The sequence below is a fragment of the Marmota flaviventris genome, chromosome 6 (genome assembly GCF_047511675.1).
Source record: "Marmota flaviventris isolate mMarFla1 chromosome 6, mMarFla1.hap1, whole genome shotgun sequence".
NCBI lineage: Eukaryota > Metazoa > Chordata > Mammalia > Rodentia > Sciuridae > Marmota > Marmota flaviventris.
Window position 1 is genome coordinate 45,724,558 of NC_092503.1, and position 26,124 is coordinate 45,750,681.

Below are 26,124 nucleotides of genomic sequence, written 5' to 3' on the forward strand. Positions count from 1 at the left end.
TGCTAATGATTTTTTGTCTTTGTTTGGAGACATGGATTGGTATAACAACAGCCTCTACTACAGTGATGTGAAAGGTGATGTTTATGTGCGGCTGCTGAATGGGATGGTTATCTCTGAGAATTATCACATACCCAACATTACAGGAGCAGGTGCTTTAGCTTTTGAGTGGCTGGGTCACTTTCTCTACTGGGCTGGAAAGACATATGTGGTACGTTAAAGCACGGCATCCTGGGTGCTCTAATAAATGCCTACCCACTTTAGTGACTAGCATGTTTTTTTAAACTCTTTTTCTTTCTCAGGTACCACCTATGCTACCATTTATGTGATATTTGTCTCTATACCTGCTCAATCTTAAAGTGCATTTATGTGCCAAGTTCATTCAGGCAAGCTGAAGGGAGTTGAGAGGGGTTATTCGTAGAATGCTTTCTAAAACAGTTTAGTTTAAAAATAATTTTGAAGAAAGTGGAAGAGTAGATATAAGAATAGATATTGGTGTACTAGTTATATATTTTTATTGATATCTTAAAATATATACAATAAAATGCTCACTTGAGGATCAGTATCTTGGCAGTAAGATAGCAGACTCCAAAGACTGATTAAAGGAAAGTAAGTGAAAAAACTATTCTTAAAAGTGTAGATGAGGATAGGTAAAGTGAATAAGGATTAGCAAATCATCCCCTGGGCTAATTGTGGGAAGATAAAACCCCAGGTGTGAAGAAGGGGAAGAACTTGGAGAGGTCTATAGCTGTAGGAAAGTTGCTGACATGAACTGTGACTTTAGACGTAGAAAACCAGCCACTATCAAGCTGTGTAGTCTGGGAAGGAGTGAGCTGGGGAATTAGTGTCCAACTGTCTTTCCTCTTGCCTGCTGATCTGCTATTTCCATTGGCCAAACCTCACTAGAATCCAGAGAATAAGATATAGCAGATTACACAGTCAGCCCCTAGGAACACAGATGAGGGTGGAGAGGGATGGAGAACAGACCTGCAATAAAATGAAAACATTCAGCACATGTTTGCAGTGAGACACACTGCAGAAAAAGGATGATGGTCAATGAGGAGAACACTGGCCTGACAGATCAAAAATATGGGACTGAAATTGTTTTCTAATTAGGAGGGATCTTATTGTCCATTCATTAATTTGTTCAACAATTATTTATATATTACCATTGAGTTGATAGTCTTGGGAGAAGGCACAGTAGGAAATATAAATTCAATAGTAGAAATGTCCCTGCTCTTAAAAAAGAAAAACGGCTTGAAGAGCTATCATTCACATACCATAAAATTCATCCTTTTATTGAGTAAAATTCAGGGGTTTTTACTATGTTTGGCATTGTGTGTGACCGTTGCCACTTGGCCTAGCTCTTTTGAGGAGATGAAATATATAATATATAAAATGAGATATATTTCATCTCCTCAAAGAGCTAGGCCAAGTGGCAATGGTCACATAATATATATTATTATATATATAATAATAATAAACATAAAAAGTATGTATTTAGAGGGAAATTCACAGGTGCCAGACATAGGCAAGCTGAATAGAGTTGAGAGGGGTTATTCAGAGAATGCTTTCTAAAACAATTGAGTTTAAAAATAGGTTTGAAGGAGTGAAAGAGTAGATATAAAAACTGTTTTCAAGTATTTGCTCTATCTCTTTTGAAATGGCTTAACTCCAGGGCAAATGATTGCTCAACTTTGTTTAACTCAGTTTACTTGTGAGGAAAAAATATATATGAAAAAAATTTCTCATATACTTAATGTGAAGATTACAGGAGCGAATATCTTAAAGGTAAAAATAAATCTACAGTGCCTGTCACATAATAGTTACTCATGAATAGTAGTAATTCATATCAGGTAGAGAGGAGTAAGGAAAGAGGTCATTTATCAGGATGTATACATCTTTTTCAAGAATCCAGTCAAATATGTTCTTATACCTAAGTGTTTTGATTGGATGTATAACTGGGAATACAGAATATTTTAATTCAAAATAAATTTATTTCCCTTCACTTTAGAGACATGAAAGGAAATAAGATCCACGAAGGCAGGATTTGTGTGTGTTTGTTATTATATTTCCAAGGCTTAGCACATAACCCAGCATGCAGTGTTGATAAATATTTGTGGTTGAATAAATAAAGGGATGGATGAATGGGACAATTTGACAATGATTACAATGTTATTCAAAAATATTGAAGTCACTTAAAAATCATTAACTGACCTACCATTATGTTTTCTAGATACAAAGACAGTCAATGTTGACTGGTCACACAGACATTGTGACTCATGTGAAACTACTGGTGAATGACATGGTGGTGGATTCAGTTGGTGGCTATCTCTATTGGACCACACTATACTCTGTTGAAAGCACCAGACTAAATGGAGAAAGTTCCCTTATATTACAGGCACAGCCTTGGTTTTCTGGGAAAAAGGTGACAAGCTAAAAATAAGATCTGATTATTTAATATTAATGGTAGTGTTCTGTAGTTATAACACTGTCTCTGCTTATTGTGAGTAGCCGAGGTACAACCCTAAAGGAAATACTGCCATAGTAAGATTTTGGTGTAAACAAAAATTTTCTTGTGTTATTTGATGTCATAATTGATTATACAAATTCAAATATAGTATGGAGAGTTTTGTAGTTTTTTTTTTATCTTGAACAATATCTTCTTAACTTTTTGGTGTTTTTATCATCTTAATGACTTTGAGTGTTTTAGAGCTTCTTAGTGGTGATTAGGTATTTTGTTGTTTTTAATCAGTTTTGAGTAGTAATAGTGTGACTCTAAGGCAAATTATTTGACTTCTCTATATATGTTTCCTAATATGAAAAATAGAACTATTATTATTTTACCTCTTAGGATTATTTTAAAGATTAAATAAGATAATCCATGTGTTGTAGTGGGATTGTCTCAGGCACATGGTAAATGCCCAATGTGAAGCTCTTAATATTGTAACGCAACTTGAAAAATACACCAGATAAAGGAATATTTAAAAATAGATGTTACTTTTATATCCTAAACTTCTAGAAGTAAAACTTACTTTTAAAAAAATCTATTTTTCTAACCCCTAGGTATCTATTTAAATTTCTGAATCTCATTTTTTTTTATCAAGAAAGTAATATATGTCCACTATAGAGAATTTGGAAATTACAAAAAAAATTAAGAACTAAAACATTTGTACCATTTTTATTTAATATAATCCCTTAAATTTTTCTTATTTTTGACTCTTTTTTTGTAGAGACTTATAAGAAGATATACCAGATCATTAAAAATATACATATATATGAGCAGACTATTGAGTCAAATGATCCCCAATTCCTTAGGATAGATAAGTTACAATTCCTAGAATATTTAAAGATATCTAATTTGTATATATAGATTTTAGCCAGATATTTTAAAGAGACAGAAATTTACACATCATATCTGAAGACTGATCAATCTAGTCAACTAATTGAAAGGTCCCTTAGTTCTATTTTTGAGACACTTGAGTCTAAATTCAAAAATACACACACACACACACACACACATTCATGTTTTATGTAATTGCTAAGGAAAAGCACTTTTGTTTTTGCAAAATCCTGTTTAAGATAATATTTTAAGAGTATCTTGTCTCTTCTCCCAGGTCTGAAGTGACCGTGGGGATGTTTCCATAAATGAGTGAATCATTAAATTTCTTAACATATCGGGAAAATGCATCTTTAAATTCCCACTCCAAACCCCTCCCTACAGGCTGGTGCACATTGTGGCTGCTTTATAAATCTGTGTTCTGTTTCCATGGTTTGATGTCTGACCATCTGCTCCATGACTGCTAGAGGATATTTTGAAGCAACACCTTTTGCACCCAGCAAAGCTCTCCATCTCTCTGCCCTTCCTTTGTGTCACTCAGATTTATCACTTGGACACAAGATACTTTCTTCCAGCAAATATAAGGAAATAGAGTCAGCCAATTAATAATAGAAAAACGATTATCTGTGTGATGAAAAAGGAGAATGAAGTAAGAGATTCATCTAAAGTGAAAAAGATACTTCTTACTACATCCGATGAGTTCAACTTTTAGTGTAGAGTACATTTTACCATGGGGTTAAATTTCAGCATAAAGGTTTTAGTTTAGATCAAAGAGTTTGTTTTCAAGGTATGGATGTCACTAGACCTAATGATGGCTAACCAAAGATTTATGGAACACATCTGACTCTGTTTAAATATGGGGCTGCTGATGGATACAGAGGAATGGCAATGGCCCAACACCTGAATTTATTTATGGTTTGAATACTTTGCAAGTCCCTAACAAACGGACTTGTAGATTTTTTTTTTTGAGACAGAGAGTTAATTTGTAATTTAGAAAACTCTGTATGTCATAAATAACTAAACAAAATTATCTTGACTTCACTTTAACTGAGAAAAATAAATCCATAAATCACTTTTAGCATGAAGCAAGGACATGATTCAACTCCCCAAAGGCTGGTAACTGCCAGAATAGACTTTTACCTTTTGGGTTGGCTTAATTCACTTGAAGATAGAATGCTGTGATTTATATGACAACTGAAGGGTTGTTGCAGTCAAGTGCCTTATGACTTTCTTTGTAGCAGGGTAACCTAACAAGAGTATTTTTAGTTATTGAATTCCTTATTGTATTTCTTTTTCACTGATTCATTAATTTTGTTTAAAGGCTGTTGTTAACTTTCTAAACATGCAGTCATCAGTTTTAATTCCTTCTGATACCTCTCAGTCTCTGAGTCTTTTATAGGGACCTTCACTACCCTGAGGTCAGGCTCCTGGTAATCTCAGTTTATTTTAAAAATATCTGTGAAGCCAAAGAACAACAATAGCAATGGAAAAGGAGGCCATTTTGATAGTAACTTTTATTGTCTATACTCTATTTCACAGCGGAAGTAATCTTTCCTCTGGTCTCATCTAGGCAACTGACGTAAGATTAAGATACGGATTACAACAAGAAGACTAGAGTAGTAAGAAGTGGTTTTCAGATATCTTCTAGAAGTGGCACTTCACATACACATGATCATCTAATTATAACACATAAACACCTTTAGTGTATTATCCTTGCCAAGTACATCAGGATGTTTTTGATTGTAATTAATAGAAAAATACAATTTAAAATGGTTTAAACCTTTGGTTGTCACCCTTGGTTGCACGTTGGAATTACCTGAGGAGTTTTAAAGCTTAATGGAAACTGGATTTCATCCCCAGGAATCATAATTTAATAGGATGCAGCCTGGGAATAGTTTTTAAAAATATTCCACGGATGATTCTAATGTGCAGCACTGTTTGAGAACAGCTGGTTTAAGCAATAACAAAAGTCATTGCCTCGTGTGGCTAAAAAGTGCAAAGTTATGGCTAGTTTTAGACAAGGCTTGACGCAGGATCAAAGTTTCAAATTCAGGAGGTCTGGAGCATGGTTAAGAATTTGTTTTCGTACCAGTTTCCAGATGATATAACTACTGCTGGTCTGAGAATCATACTTTGATAACAACTGGAGCTTAAATATATAAAGGTGAATAACAGATACTTCCTGCTTTTTTGAGAATTTTAGAAAACCACCATTACATTCAAATACAATAGCAAGAAGAATAATCATATAAATCTTATATTCAACAAAAGTGGAAATCATTGAATTTCTTATTACAAAGATGTTAAAGAGAAATCTAAAATTGAAGTGTGATCACAAAATTATACTTCAAATGTGTGTGGTTCAATTTCTTACTTTATTTTCTATGTAGGTAATTGCTCTAACTTTAGACCTCAGTGATGGGCTCCTATATTGGTTGGTTCAGGACAATCAATGTATTCACCTGTACACGGCTGTTCTTCGAGGACAAGGGTAAGAAGTGTCCCTCAAAGACAATAATTGAAAAGAAAATGATGACTTGAGCCTTAGTGACAAACTATACTGTATGAGAATTCTTACATTCATTTGACAAGTATTTACAAATTACCCACTGTGTTGCAGGCATCGTGTTTATGAGGAAAGATAGGTTTATAAACAACTTTTTACAGTACGATATTGTAAGTGCTGGGATGGGTTATGAGACACTGAGGAGAATATGAATCAAGAGCCCAGGAAATGTATAGACACATGTTCTGCTTATTAACAAAGAGGACTGCACATTATTCAGTACAGGCAGAAATCATCTTGTGATATTCCAAATAAAATCTTAAGAGTGGAGAGAACCACATAAATAACTTCTTGATTTGTGTCCTCAAACTAAGCATACACATGATCATCTAATTATAACACATAAACACCCTTAGTGTATTATCCTTGCCATCTACTAAGTCATCTACTAAGATGACTCTTCTTGGCATCTCTAAATCTTCTATATTAGTAGTGTTTTTTCCTATATATTTTTTACATATTTTAAAAAAATTGGGCATAATATATATTCACATTCTGATCTTAAATATTCTATTATACCAGTTTGGATGGAAGTATTATAAAACATGCAACATGTCCGTCATCACAGAAAGTTCCTTGTGCCCCTTATCAGTGAATCCTCCTGCCCCACTGAATACATACATTTTTGCATCTGTCTTCTTTTACTTGACATATTATTTTTGTTTGCAATTTATCAATGTTGTTTTATATATTAGTTTTTTCTTTTAATGACTGAGTAGTAAACCACTGCATGAACATACCATAATTTGCTTATCTATTACTCTCTTAATGAACACTTGGATTGCTTTCTAAATTTGGTTTTCATGTACAAAACTGTATGAATATTGCTATAAAAGGCTTTTTATGGATGCATACTTGGATAAATACTTTGAAGTGAAATTAATGGAAGATAAGGCAGATATATGTTTATAGTCTTAAGAATTTGCCAGTTTTTAAAAGTGTTTGTACTATATTTATGTAGTACATTGCCTTGACTACCTCACCAAGTTGCTGAGGCTTGCTTTGAACTTGAGATTCTCCTGCCACAGCCTCTTGAGCGACTGAGATTGCAGGTGTGTGCCACCATGCCTGGCTTCCAACTTTATTATTTCCTAATATTTTTATTTTGGCTACTCTCAATCTTTTGCCTTTCTAAATAAACTTTAAAATCATTTAGAATAAAGCCTTATAAAACTTTGAATCTCTTTTCTGTTGAGGGAGAATGGATATCTTAAAATAAGTGAGTCTTCCAATCAATGAAAATGGTATCTCTACATTTAATTTAGATTTTCTTTTATTTCTCTCAATAGTGTTTTATAGTTTTCAGTGTACAAATTTTAAATATCTTTCATTAAATTAATTCCTAAGTGTCTGTTTTTTGAAGTTTTATATATTTAAAATATTCCATTTTGTAAATGTTCATTATTAGTTTGAATAAATACAATTGATTTTTTGTATATTGGCTTTACATTTTGATGCATTGTAAACTCATTTATATGTTCTATTCATTTTCTTATGGAATACTTTACTAAAGTATTGTAATTGTCGCATAATAAGAGTTAGGGAATATTTCTTCCTCTTCATTTTTTCTGAAAGTGTTTGTATAAAATTGATATTCCATCTTCCTTAGCATTCACCAGTGAATTCATTTGGTCCTGGAATTATCTTTGTACAAAATTGCTTGATTATAAATTCAGTTCTTTTAAGTATTTGGAATAGTTAGGTTTTCATTTCTTCTTTTGTAATTCCTTTTTCCATGGATTTGTACACTTTGTGTGGGTTGGCAAATAGCATCTTCCCATTATTATTGTAATACCTATAGAATCTGTAGTAATATCCTTTTTGGTACATTTTATTGATCATTCCTGCCAAGTGTTTATTAAATTTATTCTTTTCAAATAATTGGCTTTTGGTGGTGTTAATTTTCTCTATTTTCTATTTCATTAATTTCCAATCTTACATTTTAAAAATTTGTTCTGGGTGTAATTTCCTCTTCTTTTCCTAACATTTTAAGGCAAAAGAAAAGGTCATCATTTTCATATCATTCCACTCATCAATATTTCAATACTGATATGATAGCTTCAATATTTCAATTATAAGTTTCTTTTGAGGACTATATTATTTGTATACTATAAATTTCACTGTCATTCAGTTTAAAGTATTTTCCTTATTATTAATTTTTATTTGTTCTTTTTAGCTATACATGACAGTAGAGTGAATTTTGACATATCAAACATACATAGTATAATTTCCTGTTTTTGTGGTTGTGAATGATGTGGAGTTACACTGGTCATGTATTCATAAATGAACATAAGAAAGTTTAGGTCTGATTCATTCTACTATCTTTCCCATTCCCATCTCCCCTCCCTTCCCCTGACTCCCCCTGTCTAACCTGGTGAACCCTCTTTCCTTTTTCTTCTGTGAAGGCCTGTTCAATTCCTTGGCCCATTTAGTGATTGGGTTATTTGGTGTTAAAGTTTTTTGAGTTCTTTGTACATCTGGAGATTAATGCTCTATCTGATTAAATCTTTGCAGGTGGCAAAGATTCCCCCCCCCCATTCTGTAGGCTCTTTCTTCACACTCTTAATTGTTTTCTTTGCTGTGAAGCTTTTTAGTTTGATTCTGTCCCATTTCTTGATTATTTATTTTATTTTATTATGTATTTTACTTCTTGCACTTTAGGAGTCAATAAAACTTCCTTAATAAGAGGGAGTCAGTTCCTAAGCTGACATGATGCAGTGTTGACCCTACATTTCTTCTAGTAGGCACAGGGTCTCTAGTCTAATGTGTTGGTTCTTTATCCACTTTGAGTTCAGGGTGAGAGATAAAGGTTCAATTTCATTTTGTTTAATATGAATTTTCAGTTTTCCCAGTATCATTTGTTGAAGAGGTTGTCTTTTATCCAATGCATGTTTCTGTTGCCTTTGTCTAGTATGAGATGATTGTATTTATGTTGGTTTGTCTCTTTATCGTCTATTATGTTTCATTGGTCCTCATGTTTGTTTTGGCACCAATACCATACTGTTTTTCTTGCTGTAGCTTTGTAGTATAATTTAAGGTCTGGTATTGTGATGCTTCTTACTTTGCTTTTCTCGCTGAGGATTACATTGGCTATTCTGGACCTCTTACATTTCCAAATAAATTTCATGACCACCTTTTCTATTTCTATGAAGAACATGATTGGTATTTTGATGGAAATTGCATTGACTCTGAATAGCATTTTTTAAAAAATATTTTTTAGTTTGTCAATGGAACTTAATTTTATTTTTTACCACTGAACAACAAACCTGGCCCTGAATAGTGCTTTCGGTAGTATGGCCATTTTGACAATATTTATTCTGCCTATCCAAGAACGTGGGAAATCTTTCCAAATTCTAGGTCTTCTTCAATTTCTTTCTTTAGAGTTTTGTAGTTTTCACTTCAGAGATAGTTTATCTGTTTTGTTAAATTGATTCCCAAATATTTTAATTTTTTGATGTGATTATGAATGGAATAGTTTCCTTAATTTCTATTTTAGTTGATTCATCACTGACATATAGGAACACAATTAATTTATGGGTGCTAATTTTATGTACTGATACTTTGCTGAATTCATTTATGAGTTCTAGAAGTTCTCTAGTGGATTTATTTTTGAATTTTCTAAATATAGAATTATGTCATGGGCCAATAGAGATATTTTTCTTCTTTTTCTATTCATCTTCCTTTAACTTCTTTCTTCTTTTAATTGCTTTGGTTAGATTTTCAGTACTATATTGAATATAAGTGGTGAAGGAAGACATCTTTTCTTGTTCCAGTTTTTAGAGGGAATGCTTTCAATTTTTCTCCATTTAAAATGATGTTAGCCTTAGATTTAGCATATATAGCTTTTACAATGTTGAGGTATTCCTATTATCTCTAGTTTTTTTTTTTTTAATGTTTTGAGCATGAAGGGGTGCTGTATTTTGTTCAATGTTTTTTTTTTCTGCATCATTGAGATAATCATGCAATTCTAGTCTTTAAGTCTATTGATATGATAAATTATGTCTATTGATTTCCATATGTTGAACCAACCTTGCATCCTTGGATGAAGCCCACTTGATCATGATTCCCTATTTTTTAAATATGTTTTTGTATGTGATTTGCCAGTAAGTTATTAAGAATTTTTGCATCTGTGTTCCTTGGGGATATTGTTCTGAAATTGTCTTTCCTTGATTGTCTTTGTCTGGTTTTGTATTAGAGTGATATGAGCTTCATAGAATGCATTTGGAAGTGTTTCTTCTTTTCTATTTCATGGAATAATTTGAGGAGGATTGGTGTTAGCTCATCTTTGAAGGTCTAGTAGAATTTGGCTGAGAATTCATTTGGTCCTGAGCTTTTCCTTCTTGGTAGGTTTTTTTTTTTTTTTTTAGTTTTGGGTGGACACAATACCTTTATTTCACCTTTACATGGTGCTGAGGATCGAACCCAGTGCCTCATGCATGCAAGGCAAGTGCTCGACTTCTGAGCCACAACCCCAGCCCCTCTTGGGAGGTTTTTTTTTTTTTTTTTTTACGTTGTTCAAAACATTACAAAACTCTTGACATATCATATTTCATACATTAGATTCAAGTGGGTTATGAACTCCCATTTTTACCCCAAATACAGATTGCAGTATCACATCGGTTACACATCCACGTTTTTACATATTGCCATACTAGTGACTGTTGTATTCTGCTACCTTTCCTATCTTCTACTATCCCCCCTTCCATCCCCTCCCCTCCCATCTTCTCTCTCTACCCCATCTACTGTAATTCATTTCTCTCCCTTGTTTTGTTTTGTTTTTTTCCTTTCTCCTCCCATCCTCTTATATGTAATTTTGTATAACAATGAGGGTCTCCTTCCATTTCCATGCAATTTCCCTTCTCTCTCCCTTTCCCTCCCACCTCTCCTCTAATGTTAATGTTAATCTTTTTAATGTTAATCTTTTTAATGTTTAATGTTAATCTTTTCTCATGCTCTTCGTCTCTGCTCTGTTCTTAGTTGCTCTCTTTATATCAAAGAAGACATTTGGCATTTGTTTTTTAGGGATTGGTTAGCTTCACTTAGCATAATCTGCTCTAATGCCATCCATTTCCCTGCAAATGCCATGATTTTGTCATTTTTTAGTGATGAGTAATACTCCATTGTGTATAAATGCCACATTTTTTAATCCATTCATTTATTGAAGGGCATCTAGGTTGGTTCCACAGTCTAGCTATTGTGAATTGTGCTGCTATGAACATTGATGTAGCAGTATCCCTATAGTACGCTCTTTTAAGGTCTTCAGGGAATAGTCCAAGAAGGGCAATAGCTGGGTCAAATGGTGGTTCCATTCCCAGCTTTCCCAGGAATCTCCATAGTGCTTTCCAAATTGGCTGCACCAATTTGCAGTCCCACCAGCAATGTACAAGTGTACCCTTTTCCCCATATCCTCGCCAGCACTTGTTATTGTTTGACTTCATAATGGCTGCCAATCTTACTGGAGTGAGATGGTATCTTAGGGTGGTTTTGATTTGCATTTCTCTGACTGCTAGAGATGGTGAGCATTTTTTCATGTACTTGTTGATTGATTGTCTGTCCTCCTCTGAGAAGTGTCTGTTCAGGTCCTTGGCCTATTTGTTGATTGGGTTATTTATTTTCTTATTGTTTAATTTTTGAGTTCTTTGTATACTGTGGATATTAGGGCTCTATTTGAAGTGTGAGGAGTAAAGATTTGTTCCCATGATGTAGGCTCCCTATTTACCTCTCTTATTGTTTCTCTTGCTGAGAAAAAACTTTTTAGTTTGAGTAAGTCCCATTTGTTGATTCTTGTTTTTAACTCTTGTGCTATTGGTGTCCTATTAAGAAATTTGGAGCCCGACCCCACAATATGTAGATCAGAGCTAACTTTTTCTTCTATCAGACACAGAGTCTCTGATTTGATATCAAGCTCCTTGATCCATTTTGAATTAACTTTTGTGCATGGTGAGAGAAAGAGATTCAGTTTCATTTTGTTGCATATGGATTTCCAGTTTTCCCAGCACCAATTGTTGAAGATGCTATCCTTCCTCCATTGCATGCTTTTAGCCCCTTTATCAAATATAAGATAGTTGTAATTTTGTGGATTGGTCTCTGTGTCCTTTATTCTGTACCATTGGTCCACCTGCCTGTTTTGGTACCAGTACCATACTGTTTTTGTTACTATTGCTCTGTAGTACAGTTTGAAATCTGGTATCGCTATAACTCCTGATTCACACTTCCTGCTTAGAGTTGTTTTTGCTATTCTGGGTCTTTTATTTTTCCATATGAATTTCATGATTGCTTTCTCTACTTCTACAAGAAATGCCGTTGGGATTTTGATTGGCATTGCATTGAACTATAGAGAATTTTTGGTAATATCACCATTTTGATGATGTTAGTTCTGCCTATCCATGAACAGGGCATATTTTTCCATCTTCTACGATCTTCTTCTATTTCTCTCTTTATGGTTCTGTAGTTTTCATTGTATAAATCTTTCACCTCTTTTGTTAGGTTGATTCCCAAGTATTTTATTTTTTTTTTGAGGATATTGTGAATGGGGTGGTTTTCCTCATTTCCATTTCAGAAGATTTGTTGCTGATATACAGGAATGCCTTTGATTTATGCATGTTGATTTTATATCCTGCCACTTTGCTGAATTCATTTATTAGCTCTAGTAGTTTCTTTGTATACCCTTTTGGGTCTTCTAGGTATAAAATCATATCTTCCACAAATAGTGATAATTGAAGTTCTTCTTTTCCTATCTTAATGCCTTTAATTTCTTTTGTCTGTCTAATTGCCTTGGCTAATATTTCTAGAACTATATTGAATAGAAGTGGTGAGAGAGGGCATCCCTGTCTTGTTCCAGATTTTAGAGGGAATGCCTTCAGTTTTGATCCATTTAGAATGATGAGAGCCTGAGGCGTAGCATAGATAGCTTTTACAATATTGAGGTATGTTCCTGTTATCCCTAGTTTTTCTAGTGTTTTGAACATAAAGGGATGCTGCACTTTGTCAAATGCTTTTTCTGCGTCTATTGAGATGATCATATGGTTCTTATCTTTAAGTCTATTGATGTGGTGAATAACGTTTATTGATTTCCATATATTGAACCAGCCTTGCATCCCAGGGATGAATCCTACTTGATCATGGTGTACAATTTTTTTTATATGCTTTTGTATCTGATTCGCCAGAATTTTATTGAGGATTTTTGCATCTAGGTTCATTAGAGATATTGGTCTGTAGTTTTCTTTCTTTGAAGTGTCTTTGTCTGGTTTCGGGATCAGGGTGATGTTGGCCTCATAGAATGAATTTGGAAGAGCTCCTTCTTTTTCTATTTCCTGAAATAACTTGAAAAGTATTGGTATTAACTCTACTTTAAAGGTTTTGTAAAACTCCGCTGTATACCCATCTGGTCCCGGGCTTTTCTTTGTTGGAAGTCTTTTGATGGCTTCTTCTATTTCCTCCTTTGTTATCGGTCTGGGTATAGTATTCGTGACTGGCATCCATTTTCTTTCAGAACTTGATGTATATTAATCCCAGACTTTCTAGCTTTGATTGTCTGGGTTGAGAAATCAGCTGAGATCCTGATTGGTTTCCCTCTTGTTTGTCTCTCAAAGCCTTTAAAATCCTATCCTTATTTTGTATGTTTGTAGGCATTTTCATAATAATGTGCCTTGATGTGGGTCTGTTGTAATTTTGTACATTTGGTGTCCTGTAAGCCTCCTGTACCTGATTCCATTTTATTCTTCAGATTTTAGAAAAAAATGTATGTTGTTTAATTTTGGAGTATTTGTAATTTTAAGAATATTATTTATGTCAATTTTTATTTAATACCATGTGGCCAAAAAACATGTTCTGTTTAATTTTAATCCTTTTACATTTATTGAGGTATTTTATGTACTAGCATGTGATATATTATGATGAATATTCTATGTGAACTAGAGAAGAATGTTTTCTTTGCTTTACTTTCTGCAGTGGTCTATAAATGTCAAGTAGGTGAAGTTCATTAATAGTGTTATTAAAATATCTTTATCTGTCTGTATTATCTATCACTGAGAAAGAGGTGTTAAAGTCTTGCACTGTGGTTCTACATTTGCCTATGGTTTGCTTAGTTTGTGTATCCAAGTGCTTTGTATTTAGTATGTACAATATCAATTTCCTTTTTATTACTGTAAGCTAAACTTATTCATTTATTCATTATGGAAATATTCTGCATAAAGACTACTTTGTCTGATATTAATATAGCCTGGTCAACTTTCCTTAAAGTCTATGTGATACATCTCTTTTCATTCCTTTACTTTTAATCTATTTGTGTCTTTTAATTTGAAGTGTATGAAGTGTAAACAGCATATAGTATTTTGCTTTTTATGCAGTGTTATAATTTCTGCCTTTTAATTGGGTGTTTGGTTCATTTACATTTAATATAATGATTAATATGTTTGGATTTAAGCCTACTATGTTGAAGTTTGACTTTCATTTGTATCTTCTGCTCTTTGTTTCTTTGTTCTTATGTTTCTGCTTCTTTTGTGAATATATAAATACTCTGAAACTGTCTCCTCTAGTGAAATTTTAATTATGTCTATATTTTCACATTGTGTTAGAATTAAAATGCACATTTTTAGCATTTTTACATTATGAATCTTCAACTTATTAAGTGAATATTCAAAAATATTATTCATGAATAATTTGGAAAATTTATGACTATATATTTGAATTATTATCCTCCCACATTTTGTGTTCTTAGTATCATATATTTTAATCCTATGCATACTATTAAATACATATACTTTTGTTATTTTAGCTTAAACAGTCAAGTTTTTAACTTTACCCGATTAGCTACACATTTGGAATTAAAATATAACATATAAAACATTTAGAGGGAAAATTTAGGGATGATTTTTTTTCATAGATAAAGATGCTGATATCTAGGACATTCATACATTTGCCTGATGTCACATGGTTAATTAGAGGGATGCTCAGGAAGGGAGTAAAGATGATCAGCTGTTATCCATCACATCTGCACTTGTGAATTTTAATGGAGTTTCCCTTCAAATTGCTCTTCTCCCTCCTATGTACAACCATTCCTTTTAGTTTATAGAAGAATAAACCTATAAATAGTGTAACAACATTTCTGACTTAGAAGTTGAAAAGGGTGCACTTGTCATGAGAGTTCAGATATATTTAGCTATGTCAGGGCAGATTATACTGCTTCAGAGGAGCCTACATCTTTGCTGTTCCCTCTGACTGAACTGTCCCCCCAGCCTAATTCCCCTAGGTAATTCATGTTCGGTCTGCATGACTTGGCTCAAACATTGTTTCCTAAGGGAGGCTTTCTCTGACTGTCCAGGTCCAGTTAGATCTCCTTGTTAAGGAACTCACTTTAATTTTTCTCTTACAATCCATTCAATGATGTAGTTATTTGAAAATTATTAGCCTATTCATCAGGGCTGAATATTCTATAAATGCAGCGATTGTATTTGTCTTATTTACCACTGTATTCCTAATGGCTAATATAGAACTAAATACACATAACATTTATTGAATGAACCAACTCTCAGTAGAATACTTGCCTCATACATCTTATGCTTTATGGTGCAAATGCTATGTTGTGATTTTTTTTTTTTTTTTTTTTTTCTTTTTTTTTAATTTTTTATTGTTGGCTGTTCAAAACATTACATAGTTCTTGATATATCATATTTCACAATTTGATTCAAGTGGGTTATGAGCTCCCCTTTTTACCCCATATACAGATTGCAGAATCACGTCAGTTACACATCCATTGATTTACATCTTGCCATACTAGTGTCTGTTGTATTCTGCTGTCTGATTTTTTTTTTTTAGCTAAGTTTTGATTCAAGTTAACTTGTTAAGGAATGAAGCGTTTGGGGTACTGACCTCCTGAAAGTAAGGTAATTGTGTTGAAGTTATACAGAACTCTAGATATTAAGAATTTTGGGGGCTAACCCAGATATGTAGGAGAATTTCACATGAGGGAGGAGTCTTCACCTGGAAGTAAGGAACAATCCAAGTCAGTGAACTAAGAGATTTGGTCTTGTCCTGCAGGAAAATTCTCTATCCTAGGGACCGTTTTAACAATGCTGAAACATATAACAAAACCTGAGAGCAAGGCTGACTAAATACCTTCCCACTGAAGGCTGCAACAGCCCTGTGGGTGGTCCAGAAGCTTTCTCAGACCAAGTGCATACTGCTTGGTGAGTGTTCTTCCACCTGGAGTTCGGTTTTGTATATCTCTTCTAGAAGGTCACTGGAAAGTGCCACTGAGAAGTAAAAACAACAAAATGTAAAATTGGACAAAAGGGTGCAAGTCCAAAGCCTTCATACCTCTGTAGGAATGGAAAAATAGTGTCTTGCCAGAAAAAGAACCATAGGAATGATACTGGTGACTATACATCTTCATCATAAGATTCACAGTTCCCAGCTATGATGTTCCAAGGTAACTTTTGTTTTTTCAAGGAAAAATAGTGAAATTCTCAAAAAAAATTAAAAAAATTATTTTGATTTAAAACGCCATACTTTATAATTTTGTAGAGGAGAATGTCAACACTCTAAAATGATTTACACAAATTATTTTTTAAAAAATCAATTCACCACTCCCAAACACTGAGAATCTCTGAGATAGTTTACATGGAATTTTAGGCAACAGGCATAAGTTTATAAACAACCATACAGATTTTTAAAATAGAAGTCATTTATTAACTTCTCTCTCATTGAGAAAAAAATCTACAAACAAGTTGAACAATAGTCTCTTTGAATTCCTTATTTGGAAAAGGAGTGTTTTGACTAAACCACAGAAGCTGATAACCATCACTGAAGAAACAGATATTTGTGAACAGGAAAAAAATGTTCACAAAACAGAAGGATCACACAGGCTAATGAGTGACAAGTAAATAAGATGACTAAGAGTAGGGGAGAGGTCTGAATCAATGAGCAGAAGCCATTCAATGGACTGTGCCTTCTGAATTGGTTTTCACTGTTCATCTTGTTGGGTTTGTCTGTTCTTGATGGGGTGGTGAGGGTCATAGAATTGTTTTAATCCGACTTTTTATTTCTTGAGAAAGTCATGATAAAATGAGATCACTTTCTTCCATATATAGAATTTTTGGTATTATTATATCTGCATTTTATACATGGTCAAATGAGAGTTTAAATGATTTGCCTGAAGTTGCATATCTAATAGTTGGTTGAACTGGGGATTCCACACAGTTCTGTTTGGCTTTGAAGTATTGGCTACACTGCAAATTTGTTAATCCACAGTGGGACATGGTCATATTCAGGAATGGGTGTAATCATGAGGGCATGTAGGCCACTCCTGCTTGGTGTCATGTGAACCAGATTAGATATGAAGTGGTTTCTTGAGTGAAGCTGATGGATAGACAGGAAGAATGACCACACAGGGTCTTGGCAAAGTTTGTTTCATGCAGAGCTATTCTGTGCCTGTATGGACTGGAGTTCCCATGGCTACCACAGTCAGGAACCGTTATTCTTGTCAATTCTGGATAAATTCCTGAAAATTCTTGGTCTTTGGTAATCTCCTTTTTTTTTTCTTTCCAAATCTCTCAGACATAATAGGCTTTCCTTTGTTTTCTTTTAGGTAAAATTATAGCCGAAATCTAGCTTGTACTATCTATAGCACTAGTCTATTGCATTGTTCTTGTTTGGTCTCAAAACCCTCTGCCTCACATCTGTCAGTGCTTTTTGAGCCTTTTGTACAGATGGCAAGTTTATCCTTGATGCATTGGTTTTTACTGGTTTCACTTTTTTTTTTTAAATCAGTATTTTCTGGTCCTATCAGTACCTTGCCTCATGTCTTTCTTTTGTTAATGCAAATGTTGTAGGAGTACATGGAATAAACCAAAGATGTGATCTCTGTGATGATAAAGTTATGGGAATTCAAGTTGCACCTTTGATGTAGAGTATCACCAAAATCACAAGCATTTGTCAAAAGCTGCAACTCTGTAAATGATCCTGCTAATGCAATATCACATTAACAAGAAAAAAAACCTAGAAAAATTGGCTTATGTCTGTTACTTTAAGAAAAATGCAAAAAAATCTCTTTAATAGGGAAGTAAAAGTATGCCAATTATTGTTGCAAACTATGTCCTCTATATTTTCCTATACACATGTATTTATAACATATTTTCATGAGTACTTGCATGTACCAGCTCTTCCTCTACTGCAGATGCATGCACTGATTTGCATTGTTTCAGCAGGACTGAGGATATCATCATCACAGAATTTACAGCCTGGAGTACTTCTGAAATTTCCCAGAATGCACTCATGTACTATAGTGGTCGACTCTTCTGGATCAATGGCTTTATGATTATCACAGCTCAGGAAATAGGTCAGAGAACCAGTGTATCTGTTTCAGAGCCAGCTGAATTTAATCAGTTCACAATTATTCAGACATCTCTCAAGCCTCTGCCAGGTACTTTATTTTATTATTTCTGTGTATACCCTTTATCCCCATACCTTCTGTTAAATGAACGTTTAGGTTGGGAATTTCTCTTAAGAATTATGTTGTAAGAGGAGAAAGGTATGAGTTAATTTCTGTTGGTTTATTTGTAGTCCGTTTAATTTGAATCCAAATTTTTCAGTCTGAAAAAGTCACAAAAAAGATAGTTTTCAGATATATTAAAGAAAAAATTTTGTTTTAGTTCTAATTAATAGTGATTTGTATTGATTTTCCGTGATTCTATATAGATTGATCATCTTAAATCCTTTCTCCCTTCCTTTCTTTCTCCATCCCAAAGGGAACTTTTCCTCTACCCCGAAGGTTATCCCAGATTCTGTTCAAGAGTCTTCATTTAGGATTGAAGGAAATGCTTCAAATTTTCAAATCTTATGGAAAGCACCTCCTCCTTTGGACTGGGGCATCGTCTTCTACAGTGTGGAATTCAGGGCTCATTCAAAGGTATGGTGTTGGTTCTAGTAAGTTCAATTTTCCAAACAGTCTGTACCATCAGCATCAGCCCCTATGCAAACTGATATGTACTTTGTCAATTAAGCCCATTTCCTGTTGCTTCCATAACATTTGGTTAGTGGGGTTATTCCTGAGAGCACTGGTTTATAGCCATTCTCTGCTCACTTTGTGTTAACTGTTATGTTGGATACACTTTAACTGGAATATACAGTAAAATATAGGATTTACTAAAATGAACATTTCCAAAATTGCAAGTGTTGACTTCACATGTCAACTGAAGTTTTGAGATTTTAGTTAATTAGGAATGAAAAATTTTCTAATTCTTCCCCTGAGAAAATGTTTTTTGTGTGTTTTATTTTAGTTCCTGGCTAGTGAACAACATCCTTTACCTATATTTACTGTGGAAGGGCTGGAGCCCTATGCCTTATTTAATCTTTCTGTCACTCCTTATACCTACTGGGGAAAGGGCCTCAAAACATCTCTATTACTTCGAGCACCTGAAACAGGTATAGGGGTAAAAATCTTTCTTTAAAAAAAAAAAGGCAGAATCTCAGTCCCCATTGTTTGGAATGGGTAGTTAATAATATTTTAAAATAACTTTCAGTTTTGTATATATGTTCAGATTCACTACCCTTCCAATAAATATTTGGAGATTAGAGTAGCATTATTAAATAAATCTGCATAATTTATTCCAGAAGACGTAAATTTCAAAGATTTCTCAAAGACTGTTTCACTTTGTTGTAGTGATGCACAAGATGCAAAACCACAAATTGTTTCAGGCAATTTATGAAAATTTTCCTTAGGAAAATGAACATTTAAAAGCAGAGAAAATTTCTTGGAAGGCAGGTGTTCGTAAACATGGTAACTCAGAATGTTTTATGGGTGAATAACTTATGCCTAAATATTATGTTTTTTGTCTTTTGCAAATGTATCCAAAAGAATACTAGCCATATCTTTGCATGTATATATATCACTTTAAAGTGTATAAAGCAATTCATATGTATCATTCCTTTATTAAAAGTTTATTATATAACCATTATGTGTCAGAAAGATCATTTCATCTGATCCTCACACAGCTCTAAGGTGCATAGGACAGGTGTTATAGATTATTCTATAATCTATATGAAATGGAAGCCTAGTAATTGCCCATGGGAGGGGCTGGGACCTAATTCAGAATTTATATTCCAGTTTCAGCAAGTCTCCATTCAATCACTTTTGCAAATGTTGGCAAATAATAACTTCATATTAATTTAATTTACATATACTTCCTAACCTAGGACCTGGCAGGTGGCAAGAGTTCAATAAACATAGATATCCATTAACCATTGCATATTTTTAATTGTTGCAATTTGTTCAACAATATTTATCCATGAGTCTCAGAACAGAAACATAGTGCACCTTGGACTCTTCTTTTCTTGGGATATCAAATTTGGTGGCACTGTTCTGTGGAAATGAACTTCATTGCATCCATCAAGGGATCCCATAGTGGGACAGGCTCAACATCTGCTGGATGTTGGGGGTAATAAAAAAGAAGATAGGATTTGGTTCTCACCTTCAGGATATTTACAGTGTAGCAACACATTATTCAAACTGACCAACAGTTATTAAGGACTTAGTTGTGTCAGTCCTACATCAGATTGGTGGAGAGTTAACAAGGAATAAGAAAAGATGCTTTCTCTGACAGAGCTCATAAGATGGTGTAGAGATAAACACATGCACTGCTAGCATAATAGCAACAGGACAGTGAAAACTGAGTAGAAATGTTGTAAGTGAGTAGATGACATTGTGAAACCTTCATGCATTTCAAGCTGCCTCAGATATTTTTAGAAGAGGTAGAAGGACAAGGACTGATATGACCATGGAAGGTCTTTGGGTATCGGAAACTTTAGCTGGGTTCTGAGAGATGGAGAAAGAAGAGGCCCCCCCCCCCCATATGAGAAACACAGTATGGCTGGGGTTGATGGTGTTAGTGGTGAAAATTAAGAAGCAATGCCATTGGAATGGGGGCAGGTGTGGAAACTCGTGGAGGAGTCTTGAGAAAGAAGGGGATGTCTATGGTAGAAGGACTTAGAAATCAGGCAGAGGAATTTCTCTTGATTAAAGAACTAAGAGATTGAACTGCTTGGTTTGCTTCTAGCAACCAGGTCATATCCTTGGGATGTTATCAGCTTTCTCCAAAACTTTCTGCCTCCTAGGGAGTTTAGGGTGAGAGGATCCCTAATATGCTGTATTTTATACCCTGAGCTGGCTGAAGCCTGTTTAAAGTTACTGTCTCCCTTTCTGACTTTTCTACCTCCAGCTAAATTGCTCTATGAGGATGAGAGTGAGTGTTGTATTTTGTAAGGAGAACCAGTAATTTTCGATCTATACAGGGCACAGATGAGAAAAAATGGGCTTAAGTGGTAGTAGGAGGGATTTTGAGTTGGACACAGGAAACCTTTCCTGTTAGTAAGACTTGCTGAAACATCAGGATATATTCCTGAAGAAATCTATGGAATTTTCTCTCCTGAAGATCTTTAAGAATGAGAGACATGTACCTCAACTGCCTGAGAAGAGAAATACTTACTGCTAAGATATGCATACCCTGATTACGAGTGGTTAAAGGCTTATATTCTTTTCTGCCCTATCTATGCCTCTGTTTTTCAGTTCCATCAGCACCAGAGAACCCCAGAATATTTACATTACCAAGTGGAAAACAACTCAATAAGAATGAAGTTGTGATAGAATTTAGGTGGAATAAACCTAAGCATGAAAATGGTGTGTTAACAAGATTTGAAATTTTTTATCATATATCCAACCAAAGTGACTTGAACGATACATTTAAACAATGGATTGCCGTCAACTTAATTCCTTCAGTGATGTCCTTTCGACTGGAGGGCATGAGTCCTGGGTATATTGTTGCCTTCCAGGTACGAGAGAGAAAACTAAAATATGGGAGTCTTACCTAGTGCCAAAGAGGGTTAATTAAAGGTCTAAGTTGAGAATTCCTACTCTGTAATAACTTGAAGTGCACTGTGATCAGAGGGGTCAAGTGGGCAGCAAAAATGTACAGGAAGGAGAAAACAGCTTGGGTAAAGAACATCTCAGCAACTTTCTGGCATTAAGGGTACTTTTCAGATTCAGAATAAAGCAATATTTGTCAATGTCTTCATCATAGGTCAGGCACCATGATTGTATTCTTATATTCTTAATCTCATTTGATCTCATTCTTGAAGAAAAACCCTGTGAGTATCAATTATCAAAGTTGTATGACTAGGAGGTGATATACCATAATTCAACTCCTAGACTCCTTTATAACCACATCAAAACACCCCTGTGAACCATCTAGGTGCTCTGACTTGGTAAATGTCAATAAAAATAAAAGCCGAGGTTCTGCATAGTTATATCTCACAGTTACCACTTGTCTATTGACAGAGCAGAAGGAGAACATCAGTTAAGAAAAAAAATCTATTGTCATTGCATTTTGCTAATTTAAATATTTAATATGAAATAACTTTTCACTTATAGTAGGAGTCTTGATGATTTTCATATCTTCATCAATTACTATGCTTGTGACAATTATACATATTTAGAGATAATTTCCATTTCTTTTTTTGGAGAAATGATATTTTCAAGATTTGAGTTTCCTATGGATCTGTTTTCTTTTGGTAAAATTCTAATTTAATAATTATTTTGATAATTAAGCTTACATATACTAATCAAAAAGATTAGAGATAATATATATTATTTAATTTATTCCAGTTAAATAAATATTCTGGCTAAGTATATATGTCTATATGTAGACAGTTTCAAATTTCAGTCACCATAAAATGTGCAAAGTGATATGTATGCATGGATATGAATGAATTTTATATAACACTGTTCTGTATAAAAAGACTGCTATATACAAATGTACCATTATAAATCATACAGATGTTAATATGCAGAGCATAATAAAGTGTATTTAATGCTAGACTATAATAAAGGCAATCCAAAGTTCTGTTGATTGAGATAGCACATATACAAGTTTTGAAAATGGTAATGCTTTGTTACTCAATAAAAATTTGACTGTTAGGATGTGGAGTGAAACAACGGAAAGAAAATTATGCAAACTTTGGATGATTTGGTTGTTGTGCCTCTTTCTACATTTGTCATTATTAGATGAATTACTTTAATTATAATCCAGGTCCAGTTTTTACTCCTAGTAGTTGTGAGGATCAAAAGAGATAATAGCTGGGCATGGTGGTGCATGCCTATTATCCCAGCAGCTGGGGAGGCTGAGGCAGGAGGATCACAAGTTCAAAGCCAGTATCAACAACTTAGTGGGGCCCTAAGCAACTCAGTGAGACCCTGTCTCTAAATAAAAAATATAAAAAAGGGGTGAAGATGTTGTCCTGGGTTCAATTCCTGGTATTTCCCATCCCCCTCAAAAGAGATAATATATGTGAAAATGGTTTGAAATGCATTATTTTTTAATATAAGTTTAATTGTTTTCTTTTATAAATGTCCTTTTAAAAATATAGTAAATTTAGTTATGTGATACTTTTAGCTATTGAATTTAAGATAAGTAGAAATTTATCATAATTTGTATAGTTTTATTTCTGTTGTGTTCTATGTAATCTAATCTTGGAATTAGCTGAAGGTCTCTTAGTTATCTTATAAAGTCCAAATGACAAGTAAAGATGGTACATATTCAAGGTGTATAATGTGATGATTTGATATGTGTCTATGTTGGGTAATGACCATCAGAATCATATTGATCTACACATCTATCACCACTCATGCTATACATTAAATTCGCAGATGTTTTCAGAAATTAGTTTTTATTTTTCTTTCTTTGCAACAGAAATTATGCTATTTTTTTTAACTTTTCTATACCCCCAAACAAAACAAGACAAAAAACTAAGAAATAAAAAACCCAGCAACGTAAGTATAGGACAATATATTTATTTATTGCCATATACTTAGGCTTAAGCAGCTATTTGAAATTATCGTGTATCAGGAGTGAAAATAAGACATTCAATAATTTGTCAGTCTCAGAAGTTATTTATTCCCACAGACAATACTATTGAATGTATCCATTTGTTTCCTTTTCTTTCCTTTAGGTTCGAGTTTTTACATCTAAAGGACCTGGACCATTTTCTGACATAGTAAAGTCTTATACATCAGGTATTTGTTATCTAAATCTGTGTAACAATTTAAAAGCACCCTTACCCCCATGGATATCTTTAGAGATATGAACAGCAACTCTGAAGTTGAGGTGAAATAAAATAATCAATTTTTCTCATCACCAAAATATTTTTGAAGAATCTAGGGTTAGAAGGCTTAAAAGTCTTCATTGAAACTATTAGATGAACCCAAAAGAGGCCAGTGGATTTAAAAACTGCCCCATACTTGCTCAAGAGACTTTGCTAATCTGATTTTCTCATACATGATATCTATTTGTTTTTCATTTTCAGAAATCAACCCATTTCCTTACCTCATAACTCTTCTTGGCAACAAGATAGTGCTTTTAGATATGGATCAAAATCAAGTTGTGTGGACATTTTCAGCAGAAGGAAACATCAGTGCCGTAGGCTACACAGCCGATAATGAGATGGGTTATTATGTTCAAGGAGACTCACTCTTCCTCCTGAATTTGCAGAATCGTTCCAGCTCTGAAGTACATTGCTCTGTAATTCTTTTGAAATGAAGGAAGTGGACTATTTACATATCATATTACCTTATAATTAAAATAAATGGCCAGTGGTTGAGCTACTAGGATTAGAGTGACTGAAAAGGACAGATACTGTATAATTATTTAGCTACAAAGACTATAGATTTGGGCAAATGTCATTCAGGATTAATTTTTGGTTACTGTGTTTGAGGTGTTGTTTTAGAATCTGAGGATAGAGAAGTGTGTTCGCTTTCTGTTATGGGAACAAATACTTGAGATAATCAACTTATAAAGTCAAAAGACCTATTTTAGCTCACGTTTTGGAGATTTCAGTCCATGGTCATTTGCCCTCTCCACAAGATCCCCCTCCAAACCCCCGCTTTTGGACCTGTGGTGAGGCAGCACGTCATGTTGGAGTGTATGTGGTAGATCAAAGTCAGCTCACCTCCTGGCCAAAAGAGAGAATGAGGAAGAGACTAGGGTCCCACAATCCCTTTTGAGAGCATGCTCTCCCAGTGACCTAAAGACCTGCGACTAGTCCCCCTTTCTTTCATAAAGATTCCATTAGTTCCCAATGGCACTGTGAATTGGGACCAAGACTTTAATGCATGGGTTTTTGGGTGACATTCCAGATCCAAACTATGGGGAGGGATTAAAAAAATTACAGGCTTTGCTCCTAACAAAACTGGTCTAGTATTAGTCTGACATCAGGAAGCCATTGCTTCACAGTAATTAAGAGGGCAAGTTTTGGGATCTGACTAGCTGGAATTTATTTCTGGCTCCATTCTGTGACTAACAACAAGTTAATTAACTTCTGTGATTAAATAGTGCTTCATCATAGGGTTCCCATGAAGATTAAATGAGAGAATCTATTAAAACACAGCACAATGCCTGGAATGTGGTAGGCATTCACTAAATAATTAGCTAATATAGAAATCAGACTAGTGTAATTGGTAGGTTGTGATCAGAATATAGAAGAATCACAGAAATGAGCGTCAATCCAGGCTGAGGTGGTGGTGGTGTGGGTAGAATGGAAAAACATGTTGGGCACAAGGAAGATGAGCCAAGGGAAGGTAGAGAGAAGCAAGTGCCAAGGCATTCCAAAGAGTATGCTCAGGAGCTACATTTGTAGGTAGGGGGAACATGCAGAAGGAACATGCAGGTAGGGGGTGAAAGTGGAGGGAAAGTAAACAGGTGGCAAAGCTGGAGAGGTAGGCAGGAGCCCAAGCATTATGAACCTCCTTTAACATGCTAAAGAGTCTGGTATCAAGCTGGCAGCCAGCAACAAGCCATCAAAGAAATTTCATGGGTCATTAACTTGGACAAGTTATATTTTAGAAAGACCTCTTTGTCAGCAGTGTATGCCATGACTTGGAGAGGTGAAACTGAGACAATTAGGAACAAATCTCAGAAATTCAGGCAGGAAATATTGGGCTTGAGTTAGCCAGGCAGTGAAGTGAGAAAGGTGGAGACACATTGGGAGATATTTAAAGTAAGATTAGTTCACTGTGTATAGATTTGTGAGGAAAAAAAAAGTGAAGGGGAACCACGTTTGTCCTATTTGTTTCCTCGGGTGAATATTGGAAATCCATAAACATATAAAGTGCAAGAGAAAAGGAGATTTTGGGGTATGGCAATAAATTCTGTTTTATGGGGTCATCCATGTAGAG

General features: G+C 34.4%; 1 protein-coding gene across 3 annotated transcripts in view; it reads left to right on the forward strand.

Moving 5' to 3' along the window:
• Nucleotides 1–26,124, forward strand: part of Ros1 (ROS proto-oncogene 1, receptor tyrosine kinase) — a 124,072-nt gene that overhangs the window by 39,852 nt on the left and 58,096 nt on the right. For 2 of the 3 annotated variants that reach the window (XM_027953037.2, XM_027953036.2), the window contains 9 exons: nucleotides 30–208; nucleotides 2,234–2,425; nucleotides 5,728–5,828; nucleotides 18,110–18,324; nucleotides 18,650–18,810; nucleotides 19,181–19,325; nucleotides 21,466–21,728; nucleotides 23,904–23,967; nucleotides 24,258–24,460. In XM_027953037.2, coding sequence (XP_027808838.2) covers nucleotides 30–208; nucleotides 2,234–2,425; nucleotides 5,728–5,828; nucleotides 18,110–18,324; nucleotides 18,650–18,810; nucleotides 19,181–19,325; nucleotides 21,466–21,728; nucleotides 23,904–23,967; nucleotides 24,258–24,460 — 1,523 coding nt within the window. Of the gene's footprint in view, nucleotides 1–29; nucleotides 209–2,233; nucleotides 2,426–5,727; nucleotides 5,829–18,106; nucleotides 18,325–18,649; nucleotides 18,811–19,180; nucleotides 19,326–21,465; nucleotides 21,729–23,903; nucleotides 23,968–24,257; nucleotides 24,461–26,124 lie in introns of all 3 variants that reach the window. The other variant, XM_034637013.2, reaches the window with a different exon arrangement.